At 39.9% G+C, this 18,839-nt stretch overlaps 4 protein-coding genes across 4 annotated transcripts; all 4 read left to right on the top strand.

Moving 5' to 3' along the window:
- Positions 1 to 63: 63 nt before the first annotated feature.
- On the top strand, positions 64 to 3,105 carry LOC311488099 (olfactory receptor 13C2-like). Its single transcript, XM_084544608.1, has one exon. It carries the CDS (start codon positions 2,178 to 2,180, stop codon positions 3,102 to 3,104), a length of 927 nt encoding a protein of 308 aa, XP_084400734.1. The 5' UTR covers positions 64 to 2,177; the 3' UTR covers position 3,105.
- Positions 3,106 to 4,923: 1,818 nt separating this feature from the next.
- On the top strand, positions 4,924 to 6,727 carry LOC311488254 (olfactory receptor 4B13-like). The gene has a single exon (XM_084544852.1). It carries the CDS (start codon positions 5,336 to 5,338, stop codon positions 6,263 to 6,265), a length of 930 nt encoding a protein of 309 aa, XP_084400978.1. The 5' UTR covers positions 4,924 to 5,335; the 3' UTR covers positions 6,266 to 6,727.
- A 9-nt stretch (positions 6,728 to 6,736) lies between these two features.
- LOC311488252 (olfactory receptor 4B13-like) lies at positions 6,737 to 8,817 on the top strand. The gene has a single exon (XM_084544850.1). It carries the CDS (start codon positions 7,548 to 7,550, stop codon positions 8,475 to 8,477), a length of 930 nt encoding a protein of 309 aa, XP_084400976.1. The 5' UTR covers positions 6,737 to 7,547; the 3' UTR covers positions 8,478 to 8,817.
- Positions 8,818 to 13,352: 4,535 nt separating this feature from the next.
- Positions 13,353 to 15,387, top strand: LOC311488253 (olfactory receptor 6N2-like). The gene has a single exon (XM_084544851.1). It carries the CDS (start codon positions 13,545 to 13,547, stop codon positions 14,472 to 14,474), a length of 930 nt encoding a protein of 309 aa, XP_084400977.1. The 5' UTR covers positions 13,353 to 13,544; the 3' UTR covers positions 14,475 to 15,387.
- The last annotated feature ends 3,452 nt before the right edge of the window (positions 15,388 to 18,839 follow it).

Here is an 18,839-nt window from a genome sequence, read left to right as displayed (position 1 = left end):
TTTTTTTTCAACCAATTATTCTTTTTAAAATTCTGATTAAAAACACCACACACAATCTTACAGTTTTTTCCAATTGCTTAAACACAATTTTGCAAACTAGGCTGGTTTTATCAAAATACTAACACAATTCACCAAACCACACACCCAAACTGCAAAATACCTCATATATCCCGCAAAATGAAGCACTTCAACCAAAATCACTTTTGCACCAGATGGCACACACTTTTTTTGTCTTGACACATTTTTGTCTAACCAACTACGCACTGTTGGGCATAATGAAAAGCACTCTCATCTTTAGCATGCTTTGCCATAATGCTAACATAGTTCAAACTGTAGAGAATTCTTCAGATTGTTCACATGCACAGAAATATTTGCAGATACACACACGTGCTATTGAAATATGTATTTTTTTATTTTTCACCAAAGTCAGTGCAACATATGCACAGCAGATATATTTACATTGGAGTGAACTAAAATATGCTCAAAACACAGTAAGCTGAAAAATACAATGTGCAGAAAAAATGTGCAGATAAAAATAAATAAATAAAGAGGAAAGCAAAATAATTAGACAGCATCTTGCCGGACAGCTGGGTCTGACCACAACGCCTCGTCCACATCACATTCTCACCCTCCCTCTTCCTCTTCCTCTCTCAGCAATGTCTTCCATTGTTGTTGTAAAAGAAAAAAAGATGCTCACCTGTGGTCTTTTATTGCTTACTTCCTGATTGAAGTGTTAACAATTATATAACACCTATTTGGCCAGGTAGCACATATAGTGGCCAATGAGCTCATGTAGTGCATCATTTTAAATGGCAGTGTTTTGAAATCGCAAACATGTGACTTTATGTCAGATTGTTGTGTCTTATGCAGAGAACTGCGTTCAGTTAACCTTAAAAAGTGCCATTTCGAATTGCAAAATGTGTGTAAAGCAGAAAATGTGTTTAAAGTTTTGGAGATTTGAGATGAGGTTTTGCTCCCTGTGTCAGTTTAAATATTTGTGCTAGCCATGTCATTTTAGTGTGTTAGCAACTGGAAAAAACTGTAAACAACTGTACTCTTTCACTTTTCATGAATATAAATGGAGTTCAAATAAAATGCAGCATATAAAAATATCCGATGTATCTGAAGATATCTTGATTGACGGCTGCGATCACTTGACTGCACAAGCGACAGTGCATCAGCGATTACATTCGTGAGTGCCAGTGGAGGAATTCTGGTTTGGAGCAAGAGATGAGTACCCAGAGATCTCACTGTGTGCTCTAAAACAGTTGGTTCCTTTTGGAAGCACATATCTGTGTGAAGCTGGATTTAGTGCCCTTGTATGTATGAAATCAAAGTATCATGCCCTCAAATATCATATGAGGTGCTGGAGAGGTTGGTGTTGGCCTACCTAAGACCATAGGTGAGATCGTCTTTCGACCTGCTACAGTTAGCCATGTCTGCAGCTCACTCACTCACACCTGGGTGGTGGTGGAGGCTGAGTGAGAGTCACATTCTTCAACACCACAGGTGTCAGCACGTCCACTGCATTCTGGATCACTGACTGGCAGACAGGCTATAGCTCGTCCGGTTGGGTCGTGTCCCGTCTGATGTGGTGCTGAGTGGTAAAGGTGCCCCACAGGGCATGGTGCTTTCTCCATTACTGTTACGGTCACCTTATACACCACAGATTTTCAACACAACTCGGACTCATGTCACTAACAGAGGTTTTCTGACGACTTTGCCTTTGTTGGGTGTATGTATGTTGTATGGGAGTGATATGTGGACTAGTCTGGAAGAAGTCACCTGCTGCTTGGTGATCGATTTAAAATACCTGGGAAAGGACAGGAAAGAAGAAAGGACAAGTTTACTGTTGTGGACTACAACATAGAATACTGTGAGCTAGAAAGATCATGTAATGGGCCACACTGTAGAGTCAATGAGGTAGAGCAATGATGTAATGGGCCTCCAGAGTGGGGATCCTTGGAGGGTCCAGCAATCTGATAAAAACTTTCCACAGTCTCAAACAATTCAAATGTTGTTGGTGGACATGCACCATGTGAATTTAAAGATCAGGTATCTGTGAATGAATAAGACTCTCAGAACAGGTTGGTTGTTGGGGCAATTTGAATGATAACTTATGTTCACTTGTTACACAGTCTGTTTCATCATTGAACATTTAGGTTTTACCAACACTGATGGATGATGATGAGTTAAATGTTACTTATATAATTCTTCATGGACATGTGGAAATTAACAAATACAGATATGTCTATTTTGTGATTATGTTCACAATATATATGCTAATAATATGTAGCAATTCTACTATTGTGTACCTTATCTGGATGCATAAAAACCTCCATGAGCCTATGTATATTTTCATTGCAGCTTTGCTACTGAACTGTGTTCTTTATAGCACTACTGTTTATCCCAAGCTCCTGATTGACTTTTTATCTGAAAAACAGATCATCTCATATTCTGCCTGTCTCTTTCAGTTTTTTGTGTTTTACTTTTTAGGGAGTACAGAATTCTTTATCTTGTCAGCTATGTCCTATGACAGATATGTGTCTATATGTAAACCTCTGCAATATCCAAACATCATGACAAGAACCACCGTGAGTATGTTCCTGGCTATAGCTTGGCTTATACCTGCTTGTCATATTGCTGTTCCTGCAATACTTAGCGCAGAGGCAAAACTATGTGACTTCAATTTAAAAGGAGTCTTTTGTAACAATGCAGTTTACAATCTTCAGTGTGTACAGTCAAAATCCATTACTATATTTGGTGTGATATGTTTAGTAGATCTTGTAGTACTTCCTATGCTCTTCATCATTTTTACATACACCAGGATACTTATAATAACCTATCGATGTTCCAGAGAAGTCAGGAAGAAAGCTGCAGAGACATGTTTACCACACCTGTTGGTCTTGATCAGTTTTTCAATTTTGAGTGCATATGATGTTAGCATAGCTCGTGTGGAATCTAATTTTCCAAAAGCTGCACGTTTATTTATGACATTACAAATAATTCTGTATCACCCTCTGTTCAATCCATTTATATATGGACTCAAAATGAAGGAAATTTCTAAACATTTGAAAAGGTTATTCCATCCAGCCAAACTCTGATTTCATCATTGCTGTTGGTGATGACGCCAATTAAATCTATTGCATCAGGAAGGTATATTTTTCCTACATATCTACAGTTTGTCTTTGTGTACAACACGTTGATGGCTTTAATAATTCCTTTTAGTGAAATTTTACTCATGAAAATTTATTTAACTTCATCTCTGAAACAATAAATTGTTAAACGTTCAGTCGTCCTTGTTATTCACAGTAGAAATGTCCAATAAATATACCACACTTTGAGACAACTCCAGACCATTTACTAAAGTGAAGAATACCTAATGAAGGAACACATAGCAACTTTCCACCCTCTGCAGTTTGCCTATAGGGCAAACAGGTCAGTAGATGATGCAGTCAATATGGCTCTTCACTACATCCTGCACCACCTAGACTCTGCAGGGACCTATGCATGACTGTCCCAGCTCACTGTGCCCCCCTCCACCTGTCAGTGGATCACCAGTTTCCTGACTGACAGGAGGCAGCAGGTGAAACTGGGTAACATTACATCTAGCACCCGGTCGCTCAGCACTTGCGCCCCCCAGGGGTGTGTTCTCTCCCCACCGCTCTTCTCCCTTTATACTACTGACTGCACCTCAAGGGAGCCTTCTGTGAAGCTCCTGAAGATTGCAGACACCACCACCATCATTGGACTCATCCGGGACGGCGACGAGTCTGCATACAGAAGGGAAGTGGAACAGCTGGTCCTCTAGTGCAGTCAGAACCACCTGGAGCTAAACCTGCTCAAAACTGTGGAGATGACAGTGAACTTCAGAAAGAGCCCCCCATCAACCCCTCCTCTCACAATCCTCAACAGAACAGTCCCTACACTAGACTCATTCAGGTTCCTAGGGTCCACAGTCTCATGGGACCTAAAGTGGACCTCCCACATAGACTCTGTACGGAAGAAGGCCCAGCAGAAGTTGTACTTAATGTTTCCTGCAGGAAGTTCAACCTGCCTCAGGAGCTGCTGATCATTTTCTGCACTGCAATAATCCAGTCTGTCCCGACTACGTCCATCACGGTCTGGTTTGAATCTGCCACCAGACATGACAGGGACAGACTGCAGAGAACAGTCAGGTCTGCAGAGAAGATCAATGGTACTGACATTTCCTCCATCCAGGACCTGTACCGGTCCAGGGTCAGGAAGTGGGCCAGTAAAATCTCCACAGACCCCTCACACCCCAGACACAATCTGCCTCCCCTCAGGCCGGCGTTACAGAGCACTGTATGCCAAAACCACCCGCCACAAAGACAGTTTCTTCCCCCAGATGACCTCTGAGCAGTCACAGAGTGTGAGACCATTCACATGAACAACAACAATAACTCTGCACTAATTGTATATAGTCACTGTACAAACTCCTGGAACATTGTATATATCTGCTCTTATCCTTTATTTCCCAATTTTTTATTTTTTTTAAATTTTTTTTATGTGTACAGATTGAGATTAATTTTTTATGCTTATTTAAGTTCTGTATGTTTCTGTACGAGAGCAAAAGTTACCAGAGTCAAATTCCCTGTATGTGTACACATCTTTGATCAATAAAGCTGATTCTGATTCTGATTCAATGTTGCAAAGCATTACTTTCTACTGTCATTTTATGTGTGATGTCATTGACTACTGGACGTCGACTTGACTTACACCACATATTAGTCGACTTTTAAAAATCAGTAGTTGTTCAACGACTAGCATACACCTGAATCCAGAAAAGAAAATCAGTGATGGGCAAAGGAAGTAAATTTTGTTGGGAAAACACATCCAACCAGAGAATCACAGTATCATCCACCGTGAGAAAACATGTTATAGCACATCAATACAGGATACTGGGGTAGTAATAACAGCACGCAATGAGACTTTGGCCTGGCCTGAGTAACATTACAATGACCAGCATTGCCCAAATTTCTAAAACAAGAAAGGACAAGTTTGCTGTTGTGGACTACAACATAGAGATTGGGCAATGGGCGGCACTGTGGAGTCAATGAGGTAGAGCAATGATGTAAAGGGCCTCCAGAGTTGAGATCCTTGGAGGGTCCAGCAATCTGATAAAAACTTTCCACAGTCTCAAACAATTCAAATTTTGTAGGTGGACATGTCTGAGTGAATGTCAAGATCAGGTATCTGTATTTGAATAAGACTCTCAGAACAGGTTGGTTGTTGGGGCAATTTGAATGATAGTTTATGTTCAGTTGTTACACAATCTGTTTTATCATTGACCATTTAGGTTTTACCAACACTGATGGATGATGATGAGTTAAATGTTACCTATATAATTCTTGATGGGTACGTGGAAATTGACAAATACAGATATGTCTATTTTGTGATTATGTTCACACTATATATGCTAATAATATGCAGCAATTCTACTATTGTGTACCTTATCTGGATGCATAAAAACCTCCATGAGCCTATGTACATTTTCATTGCAGCTTTGTTACTAAACTGTATTCTTTACAGCACTGCTATTTATCCTAAGCTCCTGATTGACTTTTTATCTGAAAAACAGATCATCTCATATTCTGCCTGTCTCTTCCAGTTTTTTATGTTTTACTTTTTAGGGAGTACAGAATTCTTTCTCTTGTCAGCTATGTCCTATGACAGATATGTGTCTATATGTAAACCTCTGCAATATCCAAACATCATGACAAGAACCACTGTGACTATGTTCCTGGTTATAGCTTGGCTTATACCTGCTTGTCATATCACTGTTCCTGTAATACTGAGTGCAGAAGCAGAACTATGTGACTTAATTTTCAAAGGAATATTTTGTAATAACGGAATTTACAGTATTCATTGTGTAAAATCAAGATCCATTACTATATTTGGTGTGATCATTTTATTAGATCTTGCAGCGCTTCCTCTGCTCTTCATAGTTTTTACATACACCAGGATACTTATAATAACCTATCGATGTTCTAGAGAAGTCAGGAAGAAAGCTGCAGAGACATGTTTACCACACCTGTTGGTCTTGATCGTTTTCTCCATTTTGTGTGGGTATGAGGGAATCATAGTTCGGGTGGATTCTAATTTTTCAAAAAACGAACGTTTCCTGATGACATTACAAATAATTTTGTATCACCCTCTGTTTAATCCATTTATATATGGCCTCAAAATGAAGGAAATCTCGAAACACTTAAAAGGGTTGTTCTGTCCAGCCAAACTCATTTGATTTCATCATCACTGTTGGTGATGATTTAATCTGTTGTGTATCAGGAAAGTACATGTTTCCAACATATTTACAGTTTGACTTTGTGTACAATACGTTGATGGCTTTAATAATTCCTTTTAGTGAAATTTTACTGATGAAAATCGATTTAACTTCATCTCTGAAATAATAAATTGTCAAACGTTCAGTTGTTCTTGTTGCTCACAGTAGAAATGTCCAACAAATATACCACTCTTTGAGACAACTCCAGGCCATTTACTTAACTGATGAATACATGATGAAGGAACATTTCAGTGTCCCTTAAAATAAGGGAATGTGTATTAAAAAGACTGTAATTCCTACACCTATTTGGATGGAAATACTCTCTTGAATAAAAGCATAGAGTCTGTACTTTAAGCCCATGCACCATGTGACAGATGGAATTTATGGTAGAGCAGAGATTTTGCAGAATGAGAGCCGCATATTATAGTGTCAGACTGATGGTGTTGATGGTGTTGGCTTGGACTACAGTCGACAGTAACTCTTGTTCAAGCTTTACTTACCTTGCAGAAAATCCTCCATAGCTTCCATTATGTGACATGCCACAATATGTACTCATGTCATGAATATAGATTCCATTGTTGAAAAACATTACTTTCTACTGTGTTTTTATGTGTAATGTCATCGACTAGTCGACATCGACCCGACTTTCACTGAATATTAGTCAACTTTTAAAAATCACAAGTCGTTTAACCCCTAGTATTCACCTGAATCCAGAAAAGAAAACCATTGATGGGCAAAGAAAGTCAACTTTTTTGAAAACAACACATCCAACCAGAGAATCAGAGTACTATGCACCATGAGAAAACGCGGTATAGCACATCAATACGGGATGCTGGGATATTGATAATAGCTAGCAATGAGACTTTGGCCTGGCCTGAGTAAAGTTACGATGACCTGCATACCTCAAATTTCGAAAACAAGACAGGACAAGTTTGCTGCTTTGGACTACAATGTAGGATACTGTAAACTGGAAAGATTACGTAATTGAGGTAGAGCAATGATGTAATGGGCCTCCAGAGTTGAGATCCTTGGAGGGTCCAGCAATTAGATAAAAACTTTCCACAGTCTCAAACAATTCAAATTTTGTAGGTGGACATGCACCACGTGAATTTCAAGATCAGGTATCTGTGAATGAACAAGACTCTCAGAACAGGTTGGTTGTTGGCGCAATTTGAATGATAATTTATCTTCACTTGTTACACAGTCTGTTTGATCATTGAACATTTAGGTTTTACCAACACTGATGGATGATGATGAGTTAAATGTTACCTATATAATTCTTGATGGGTACGTGGAAATTGACAAATACAGATATGTCTATTTTGTGATTATGTTCACACTATATATGCTAATAATATGCAGCAATTCTACTATTGTGTACCTTATCTGGATGCATAAAAACCTCCATGAGCCTATGTACATTTTCATTGCAGCTTTGTTACTAAACTGTATTCTTTACAGCACTGCTATTTATCCTAAGCTCCTGATTGACTTTTTATCTGAAAAACAGATCATCTCATATTCTGCCTGTCTCTTTCAGTTTTTTCTGTTTTACTATTTAGGGACTACAGAATTCTTTCTCTTGTCAGCTATGTCCTATGACAGATATGTGTCTATATGTAAACCTCTGAAATATCCAAACATCATGACAAGAACCACTGTGGGTATGTTCCTGGTTATAGCTTGGCTTATACCTGCTTGTCATATCACTGTTCCTGTAATACTGAGCGCAGAAGCAGAACTATGTGACTTCATTTTGAAAGGAATATTTTGTAATAACGGAATTTACAGTATTCAATGTGTAAAATCAAGATCCATTACTATATTTGGTGTGATAATTATATTAGATCTTGTAATACTTCCTCTGCTCTTTATAGTTTTTACATACACCAGGATACTTATAATAACCTATCGATGTTCTAGAGAAGTCAGGAAGAAAGCTGCAGAGACATGTTTACCACACCTGTTGGTCTTGATCGTTTTCTCCATTTTGTGTGGATATGAGGGAATCATAGTTCGGGTGGATTCTAATTTTTCAAAAAACGAACGTTTCCTGATGACGTTACAAATAATTCTGTATCACCCTCTGTTTAATCCATTTATATATGGACTCAAAATGAAGGAAATTTCTAAACACTTAAAAGGGTTGTTCTGTCCAGCCAAACTCATCTGATTTCATCATCACTGTTGGTGTATCATTAAGGTACATGTTTGCTGTGTATTTACAGTTTGTCTTTGTGTACAACATGTTGGTTGCTTTAATAATTCCTTTAAGGGAAATTTTACTGAAGACCTATGTGGATATAAATAGTCTTATAAATAAAAGCATAGAGTCTGTACTTTAAGCCTATATTTATTATGTTGTACAGTATGTTTAATTGACTTGGCAAAGAGAAGTACTTGTACTTGTGTATATCCTACGTTAGGATGAGGATAATATGGATTTTATGGACTGTTTAGTGCCTGCATGATCAAAATTCATGTAAATTGGCCAACTCAGTATTTAATATTTAGTAATACTTTTAACAAGATTGGAAGGACTCACAAGAGCAATGGTGAAAGAGGGACATAATGCAAGAGAAGGATGAAATAATTATTGCAAGGACTTTTAAATTTGTACATTGTGTACTAGCAATGTGACGTCAAAGTTGATGGCCGAGTGTCACTTAAAGGAAAATTACTGTAACTTGGCACTATTCAAATGGCATAACATGGTCCACATGTCTATCTGGAATTCATTCAGCATTCATTCATTTATTCATCTTCTGTAACCGCTTGTTCCTGTGAAGGGTCACGGGGGGCTGGAGCCTATCCCAGCTGTCATTGGGCGAGAGGCAGGGTACGCCCTGGACAGGTCGCCAGTCTATCGCAGAGCTAACACAGAGAGACAGACAACCATTCACACCCACATGCACACCTACGGCCAATTTACAATCACCAATTTATCTGACGAGCATGTCTTTGGTCGGTGGGAGGAAGCCTAATACCCGAAGAGAACCCACGCAGACACAGGGAGAACATCCACACAGAAAGGCCCATTCGGCTCATGGATGGAACCTTCTTGCTGTGAGTCATCAGTGCCAACCACCACGCCACCGTGCTGCCCGTGGAAGAAAAAAGGAGGAGGTGTGTTTTGGGTCACTGTCCTGTTGAAAAATAAATGGTAGTCCAACTAAATGCAAACCGGATGGGATAGCATGTCGCTGCAGGATGCTGTGGTAGCCATGCTGTGCCTTCAATTTTGAATAAATCCCCAACAGTGTCACCAGCAAAGCACCCCCACTCCATCACACCTCCTCCTCCATGCCTCACATTTGGAACCGTGCATGTAGAGACCATCCGTTCACCTTTTCTGCATCGCAGAAAGACACAGTGGTTGGAACCAAATATCTCAAATTTGTACTCAGACCAAAGCACAGATTTCCACTGGTCTAATGTCCATTCCTTGTGTTTCTTGGCCCAAACAAATCTCTTCTGCTTGTTGCTTTTCTTTAGTAGTGGTTTTCTAGCAGCTACTTGATCATGAAGGCCTGATTGGCGCAGTCTCCTCTGAACAGTTGATGTAGAGATGTGTCTGCTACTCAGAGGTTGCGCTAGACTTTTTCGTTGTAGGTCATTTTGACTGACAAGGTCATAAAAATTCCGTCATAATCTATTTTTACCCGTCACTTCAATTTTTTTTTTTTTAAATGATAATAAAGACATATTCAATAGCATTTCCTTTTCATTAACGTTTCATTAACTTTAAGTACCTTTTTCAGAACAGTATTTACTTTAAATGGTAACCAAAAAAAAAATAAAAATTTCGGCTGCCGACACGTCTTGTCCGTACTCGGAACGGGACTGCTAGCGTAAATAGCTCTTGGACAGTACCGTAGGGTTGAAGTGCTTCGGTGGTATGAAAATTCCATTTTGGTAGCCGTTAGCTGCATAGACATAGACAACAGTTCCCAAACTTTTTTGGCCGCACACCCCCTTCTATATCCGCGCTGACGCACCCCCAACACCCCACACTTAAAAAAAAACAACAAAAAAAAACACAAGCTTTTTTATATCCATATTAGAGGCAGCATGTTTAATCATGCTCAAGTTACCAGAACACACGTAACAAAATAATCACGATCACAACAACGCGCTCTCGCATTTGAATTAAACTGAAACACTGTAACATTTTCAATATAATGAAACAAAGTTACGCACAAGCTTCCACTTTTAAGAGCAAAGGGGATGGATGACAGGCTCAGGCTCAGAGGCAGAAAGCAGATAAGTTGGGAGAAATATGGATAATATTTTCAGCCGATTAAACAAAAATTGCAGCAATGACCGTGGAGCTGACACAACCGCGTCATCATAACACAGCGGTTATGGAAATAAAATTAGAACGCCAGTCATTTGAATTAAATTGTAATTAAGTTACACACGACCCACGACATAAATAACAAAGAGGATAGGCTCTGGAACAGATAAAAAAAATGATCCATCTGACGATTTTCAAGTGCAGCGCAGCTGGCTCAGTTAGTTGCGCCTATACAGTGCGTAGAAGAAGATAACTTCTTCTCCCCCATTGCATTTTGCATCTCGCCCAGCCCTTAGAGGCAGTTCACGCACCTCCAGGGGTGCGCTCACCACACTTTGGGAATCCCTGGTCTATGGTTAGCCCATAGAGCTCTGATGTGTGCATCAGTGTAATCAGTGTACCAGGAAATCGTGCACCGACAAAAGTTCCGAGATGTTTGGAACGCAAACTGCGATGAGAGACAGGAACCAATAAATGAGGTCACTCGCCACCAAGTGGTCAGGGGTGTGAATTGCAATCTGTCAAAATGACGGACGGCCTTCAGATTTTTCCGTCATATTTTTTAAAAAACGGTCAGTGACGGAAAATATTCGGTTAACGCCAAAGTCATCTGATTTAATCATCACTGTTGGTGATGATTAAATCTATATATCAGAAAAGGTACATTTTTGCCATGTATTTACAGTTTGTCTTTGTGTACAACATGCTGATGGCTTTAATAATTCCTTTTAGTGAAATTGTACTGATGACCTATTTGGATGTAAATAGTCTTATAAATAAAAGCATCAAGTCTGTACTTTAAGCCTATATTTATTATATTGTATAGTATAATTGACTTGGCAAAGAGAAGTACTTGTACTTGTGTATATCCTACGTTAGGGTGAGTACAATACGGATTTTATGGACTGTTTAGTGTCTGCATGATCAAAATTCATGTAAATTGGCCAACTCAGTATTTAATATTTAGTAATACTTTTAATAAGATTGGAAGGACTCACAAGAGCAATGGTGCAAGATGGACATAATGCAAGACAAGGATGAAATAATTATTGAAAGGACTTTTAAATTTGGACATTGTATACTAGCAATGAGACGTCAAAATTGATGGCCAAGTGTCACCAAGTGTCACTTTAAGGAAAATCCCCGTAACAACCGTAACCATCATGGACCAACATATGTTTGCCTGTTGTCTACTCCCATGGATTCCTCTTTGCCATTCTGCAGAACTGTGTAAAATACTTCCATGGCTTGAAGAAAATGCTATTTTTTTCCCATTATTTCCTGCAATATTTCAAATGTATTATATATGGAGCAATCTCTGAGATCACTGGCTACAGTCTATTTGTTTATATAGATTAGATTAGCTGTGACTTAATACAGGAGTTTTCCTTGAATGTCGTCTCATACACCCAGTTCATGATAATGTAAATCTATAGGCTGCTGTAAGTCTTCCCATGTTTTCTTCAGTGGGCCATAGGTTCTTTCATCATAGTAGTACATCCTCACATGAATCTGTAGTGCATAACTAAACAAGGTATACACTAGGGCAGGGGTTCCCAAACTTTTCCATGCCAAGGCCCCCCGAACAGCATTAGCTTCTGGCCGAGGACACCTTTTGCAAACCCACAGACAATGCTACAAAATATGTAAAGAAACATCAACTTTTGGAATGTATTTTTCTTACTTTTATTCACTATTCAATAACTATTTGTTTAGCATAAGTGCTGCCTGACATTTTCTGATTTTTGTTGGCCAGGAGTTCTTAGGTTTTTTTGTAGCAGTGTCCTCCACAGTAGGGCTGTTGGTCTGTTCCTTCGGTCTCTTTCTTGTCAAAAACCTGTCCATTTTGCGCCAGCTACATGCTATCTTGAGGAGCAAATAATATGGTTTATTATTATTATTATTATTATTATGATTATATTTTATGATAATGATTTAAAAATAATTCGATTATATTTTATAATAATGATTAAAAATAATTCCTTTTTTTTTTTTTTTTGGTAATTTTTTCATATCTTCCCTCCAATTGTCTGAGGCCCCCCTCGCGCCCCGCTGGCGCCCCCCCAGGTGGTCGCGGCCCCCACTTTGAAAACCACTGCACAAGGGGTTGCACTGACTAGTTGACGTCACTGCTGCTATACCATGACACTCTCAGCAGAAAGTCGACTCGTCCCCATTCACGTGACAATAACAACATGGACGCTTCCAAGAAGACAGGCTGGGAACCCAGTGGGTCATTGCAGCAAACTAGCAGTGGTTCATCAAGTGTGTGGAAATACTTTACTGAAGACGAAGGCCATAGTACCATGACATATCAGTCCTGAAATACAACAAATCTACTACTGCATTACTCAAACGACATCTGCCAATGCTAGCAGACGAACAGTCCAAATCCTCTCAACAGCAGTCAGTTAACAACTTCACTAAACATCCCCTGGTAACAGAGAGGAGGAGGCTGCGAATCCGTATTGTCTAAAGTTATTAGACCTTTAGCTGCAATACACGGGAAAGGGTTCGGAGACACAGGGGTATAACTGGCAATGAGACTTCGGCCTGGCCTGAGTTAAATTACGATGACCTGCATTCCTCAAGTTTCTAAAACAAGACAGGACAAGTTTGCTGTTGTGGACTACAACATAGAACACTGTGAGCTAGAGAGATTGTGTAATGGGCCGCACTGTAGAGTCAATGAGGTAGAACAATGAGGTAATGGGCCTCCAGAGTTGAGATCCTTGGAGGGTCCAGCCATCTGATAAAAACTTTCCACAGTCTCAAACAATTCAAATTTTGTAGGTGGACATGTGCCGAGTGAATTTCAAGATCAAGTATCTGTGAATAAGACTCTCAGAACAGGTTGGTTGTTGGGGCAATTTGAATGATAATTTATCTTCACTTGTTACACAATCCGTTTTATCATTGAACATTTAGGTTTTACCAACACTGATGGATGATGATGAGTTAAATGTTACCTATATAATTCTTGATGGGTACGTGGAAATTGACAAATACAGATATGTCTATTTTGTGATCATGTTCACATTATATATGCTAATAATATGCAGCAATTCTACTATTGTGTACCTTATCTGGATGCATAAAAACCTCCATGAGCCTATGTACATTTTCATTGCAGCTTTACTACTGAACTGTGTTCTTTATTGCACTACTGTTTGTCCTAAGCTCCTGATCGACTTTTTATCTGAAAAACAGATCATCTCATATTCTGCCTGTCTCTTTCAGTTTTTTATGTTTCACTTTTTAGGGACTACAGAGTACTTTCTATTGTCAGCTATGTCCTATGACAGATATGTGTCTATATGTAAACCTCTGCAATATCCAAACATCATGACAAGAACTACCGTGAGTATGTTCCTGGTTATAGCTTGGCTTATACCTGCTTGTCATATTGCTGTTCCTGCAATACTGAGCTCAGAAGCAGAACTATGCGACTTCAGTTTCAAAGGAATATTTTGTAACAACGGAATTTACAATCTTCAGTGTGTTAAATCAAGATCCATTGCTATATTTGGTGTGATAATTTTATTAGATCTTGTAGTACTTCCTCTGCTCTTCATAGTTTTTACATACACCAGGATACTTATAATAACCTATCGATGTTCTAGAGAAGTCAAGAAGAAAGCTGCAGAGACATGTTTACCACACCTGTTGGTCTTGATTGTTTTCTCCATTTTGAGTGGATATGAGGTATTCATAGTTCGGGTGAATTCTAATTTTTCAAAAAACGAACGTTTCCTGATGACGTTACAAATAATTTTGTTTCACCCTCTGTTTAATCCATTTATATATGGACTCAAAATGAAGGAAATTTCTAAACACTTAAAAAGGTTGTTCTGTCCAGCCAAACTCATCTGATTTCATCATCACTGTTGGTGATGATTAAATCTATTGTGTATCAGAAAAGGTACATTTTTGCTATGTATTTACAGTTTGTCTTTGTGTACAACACGTTGGTGACTTCAATAATTCCTTTTAGTAAAATTGTACTGATGACCTATTTGGATGTAAATAGTCTTATAAATAAAAGCATAGAGTCTGTACTTTAAGCCTATATTTATTATATTGTATCGTATGTGTTATTGACTTGGCAAAGAGAAGTACTTGTACTTGTGTATATCCTACATTAAGATGAGTACAATACGGATTTTATGGACTGTTTAGTGCCTGCATGATCAAAATTCATGCAAATTGGCCAACTCAGTATTTAATATTTAGTAATACTTTTAACACGCAAGGAAAGACTCCCAAGAGCAATGGTCACTTTAAGGAAAATCCCCCCAACAACCGTAACCATCATGGACCAACATATGTTTGCCTGTAGTCTACTCTCATGGATTCCTCTTCGCCATTTTGCAGAACTGTGTAAAATACTTCCATGGCTTGAAGAAAATGCTATTTTTTTCCCATTATTTCCTGCAATATTTCAAATGTATTATATATGGAGCAATCTCTGAGATCACTGGCTACAGTCTATTTGTTTATGTAGATTAGATTAGCAGTGACTTAATACAGAAGTTTTTCCTTGAATGTCGTCTAATACACCCAGTTTGTGATAATGTAAATGTATAGGCTGCTATAAATCTTCCCATGTTTTCTTTTGGATGTCAGGCAGAGGTTGCGCTAGATTTTATCATTGTCTGTCATTTTGACTGACAGGGTCATAAAAATCCCATTATAATCTAGTTTTACCCATCACTTTAATTTTTTTTTTAAATAATAATAATGACATCCAATAGCAGTTCATTTTCATTCATTTTTAATTAATATTCAGTAGCGGTGGAAAAAAAAGATTCGGCTCATATAATCGGCCAAAGACGACTCAAAAATCATGAATCTAGACGTCTATTTAACTGGCTCAGTTCAGTCCTACCACGTTTGATTGATATAATCTGCACCATTTAAACATCGTACATCTCACTCGGCAGAGAAACAAAACGTACTACCTGACTTGAGCACTAGCAAACTAAGGCACTCAGCCACTCATTCAATTACACACAATATGCAGGGAAACAAAACTTAACCGACTCATAACCGACTATTACACTACTAATCAAGAGAGACAAGAGCCAGTTAATAAGCCAGTTAATAAGCTCACTATCCACCAAGTCGCAAGTGAGCTTACTTGGGGTGTGAACTGCAATCTGTCAAACTTGCCTTCAGATTTTTCCATCACGGTTTTAAAAAAACAGTCAATGACGGAAAATATTCGGTTAACGCGACCCCTGATGTCAGGAGATATGGACGCAAGCAGTTCTCCAGATTTTTGTATGTCAGGCGATTCCTCTCGTGCGTCTTAGTGGCATTTATAGAAGAAAAGGTTGACTCGCATGCATAGGTGGAGGGAAACATCGTCAACACATAAAAGGCGAGTTTCCTGATCCATCTGTACTCATCTGAGCATGTCATCCAAAAGTCATCCACGCTTTGCTCACTTTTGAGTGCATCGCTGACCAGAGAGGTTGTTTGGAAATCAATAAGCTCCAGCTGAAATGCGGCCTCATCCAACGAGGGGATGGCTTCTTTGGCCAGGGAGGATAAATCTGCACTTCGGTCAGTGAGAGGGTCACGAACAAAAGCGATGATGTCCCTTGGGATGGAGTAGTAAGCGCCATCACTGCTGCTGTACCATGATGCTTTAAGCAGGGAGTCGACTAGCCACCAATCACAATAACAACATGGTCGCCTCTGTGAAGACAGGTTGGGAACCCAGCGGGTCATTGCAGCAAACTAGTAGCGGTTCATCAAGTGTGTGGAAATACTTGAAGCCCATACTACTGTGACATATCAGTCCTGAAATACAACAAATCTACTACTGCATTACACAAAAGGAACAAAAGGAATCCACTAACGCTAGTAGAGGTAAGGTCCAAATCCTCTCAGCAGCAGTCAATTAACAACTTCACTTCACGGGAAACAATTGATGCCGGTGCACTACACAAACATTTTTTACAACGTATTATATTCTGACATAAAAGGCCAGAGAGCATTAAAACTGTTACAGCCCTAGTGCCGCTGTGGTTGTTTTAGTGTGTTTGTGTCTCTCTCTCCCACTCTCCTCCTCCAGGTGATCGCCCCTCCTCCGACCAGCAGCCGTTTCCACTCAGGTAATCAGCTGATCTTGGTTAAAGAGTGGAGGAGAGGTGCAGCCCGGAGAGAGAGAGAGATGGTGGACCACAGTGGTGGAAGCGTGAGATTGGGTTTGTTTGTTGGAAATCACAACGGTGAAGTACTGACTATTCTTTTCTGTGGAAAAGACAGTGTTAATCTTTCTTTGTCTTTTGCCTATGTCCTTTCTCCCCCCAGGTGTGGTGGCGCCTTTAGTTTGTTTGTGGCTGTCGGTTTTGGTCTGCTGTATTTAGTTTTGTGACCAGCATTCTTAGTTATCATTAGTATTTTGTTTTTGAATAAAGAAACATTCTTTTACACACAGTTATCAGTCTCTGTGTCACTTTCCTTTTCCCCGTAAACTATTTTCTTTTGTTCTCCTCCCCTCATCCCCTGGTGACCTTGGTTTTAAAACCTTAAAAGGTTTAAAAAACAAGTTCTAAAATGAGAGCTACACACATTAAAATAGTCAATTTGTAATAGGAGAGTAAAAGAATCTATTGTGACAGCCAGACCGAGTACAATGGCGGCTCAGAGGTGGTGGCGGAGATCTGCCGCCGCACCAGGTGCTGCAGGCACCTCGGCTGCTACTTGCAGTGAGCATCCCGGAAGCAGAACGTTATGCTCTGCCGCTGTGAGTACGTCACGTTGCAACGCTCTGGGTTTTCTTTCAGTCAGCGCTCACTGTAGAGGCTAAGCCTAATACTTGAAGCCCCTGAGGGGTTGCTAGACGAGCACTTAATTGACGCGCTTATAACTTTAGCCACTGAGTACATGTCTAAGGAAATAAACAGACTTAACGTCTCACGTCAGTGTATTTATTGCCGCTCACCACGATACTCCAATAATCCAGTGTTCACATGCATTCAGTTGAGTAAATCCACAGTAGGCTACACAGCAAAAGTGCAACAAAGCAGCGTAACCTTAAGCATAAGCGTAAGCGGTCAAAAAACTGTGTGTGCTCCCCTCCGTCAGGCAACACCTGCTACCTGAACAGCAGTTCCTACCTATATTGGCATGACCCCTAATTACATCATTCTGCCACCTAGTGGGCATATAAAACTTAACAGGCAAGAGGCCAAATGGCTCCTACACCCCGGCCCCTAATTGTGATGGCATACAGACATAACAATTCCCATAACACAGGAGCCATAAGAATAGAAAAGAAAACATAACACACACACACACACAAGCAATACACCCTATTTTGTACACGTTAACCCAGGGTGGACATTTAAGTGAAGACCTTGCTAACCTGGCTCATGTAGTAAGCACAGTTTGGTCACCGGCCTTTCAATGATGTTGCTCTTTGTCTGGAGTCGCACTGAGCGCACAAGTCCTTTCTTGTCATGGAATGCCTCCAAGACTCTTGCAAGTGGCCATGAGCGACGTGGTGCAGTGGGATCCATAATGATCACAATATCTCCTGGCTTGAGGTTGTTTCTCCGTTCATTCCATTTTTGCCTTTCTTGAAGTAGTGGCAGGTATTCCCGAACCCACCTTTTCCAAAAGAGATTGGACAGGTACTGAACTTGCCTCCACCTCCTTCTGACGTACACGTCATGCTGTTCAAACAGCCCTGGTGGTAATGAAGGTCTTCCCTTCATCAGCAGGATATGATTAGGAGTCAAGGGTTCAAGGTCGTTCGGATCATCAGACAATTTGGTGATGGGGCGGTCATTTAAAATGGCTTCAGCTTCACACATAACTGTATGGAGTCCATCATCATCCAGTCTTTGCTGCTGAAGAACTGACCTAAGAATCCTCCTCACCATGCGGATTACGCGCTCCCAGACACCGCCAAAGTGAGACCCTGCTGGAGGATTGAAGCTCCACTTGATTCCCCTTTGTTGCAACATCCCTTCAATCCGTGCCTGATTCAGGGATGAGAGCGCCTCTCTGAGCTCTCTTTCTGCTCCTATGAAATTAGTGCCATTGTCAGACAGAATTTGAACAACTTGACCTCTTCTGCAAATGAAACGGCGTAGTGAGTTAATGCATGCATCTGTGTCCAATGAGCTGGCTACTTCTAAATGAACTGCTCGACTGGATAGACAGGTGAAGATCACGCCAAAGCGCTTGACTGTGCCTCGTCCCTTCTTCACCTCTATCGGT

This window comes from Chelon labrosus, assembly GCF_963514085.1.
Source record: "Chelon labrosus genome assembly, chromosome: 5".
Lineage (NCBI taxonomy): Eukaryota > Metazoa > Chordata > Actinopteri > Mugiliformes > Mugilidae > Chelon > Chelon labrosus.
This window is presented reverse-complemented; position numbering and strand designations above follow the sequence as displayed.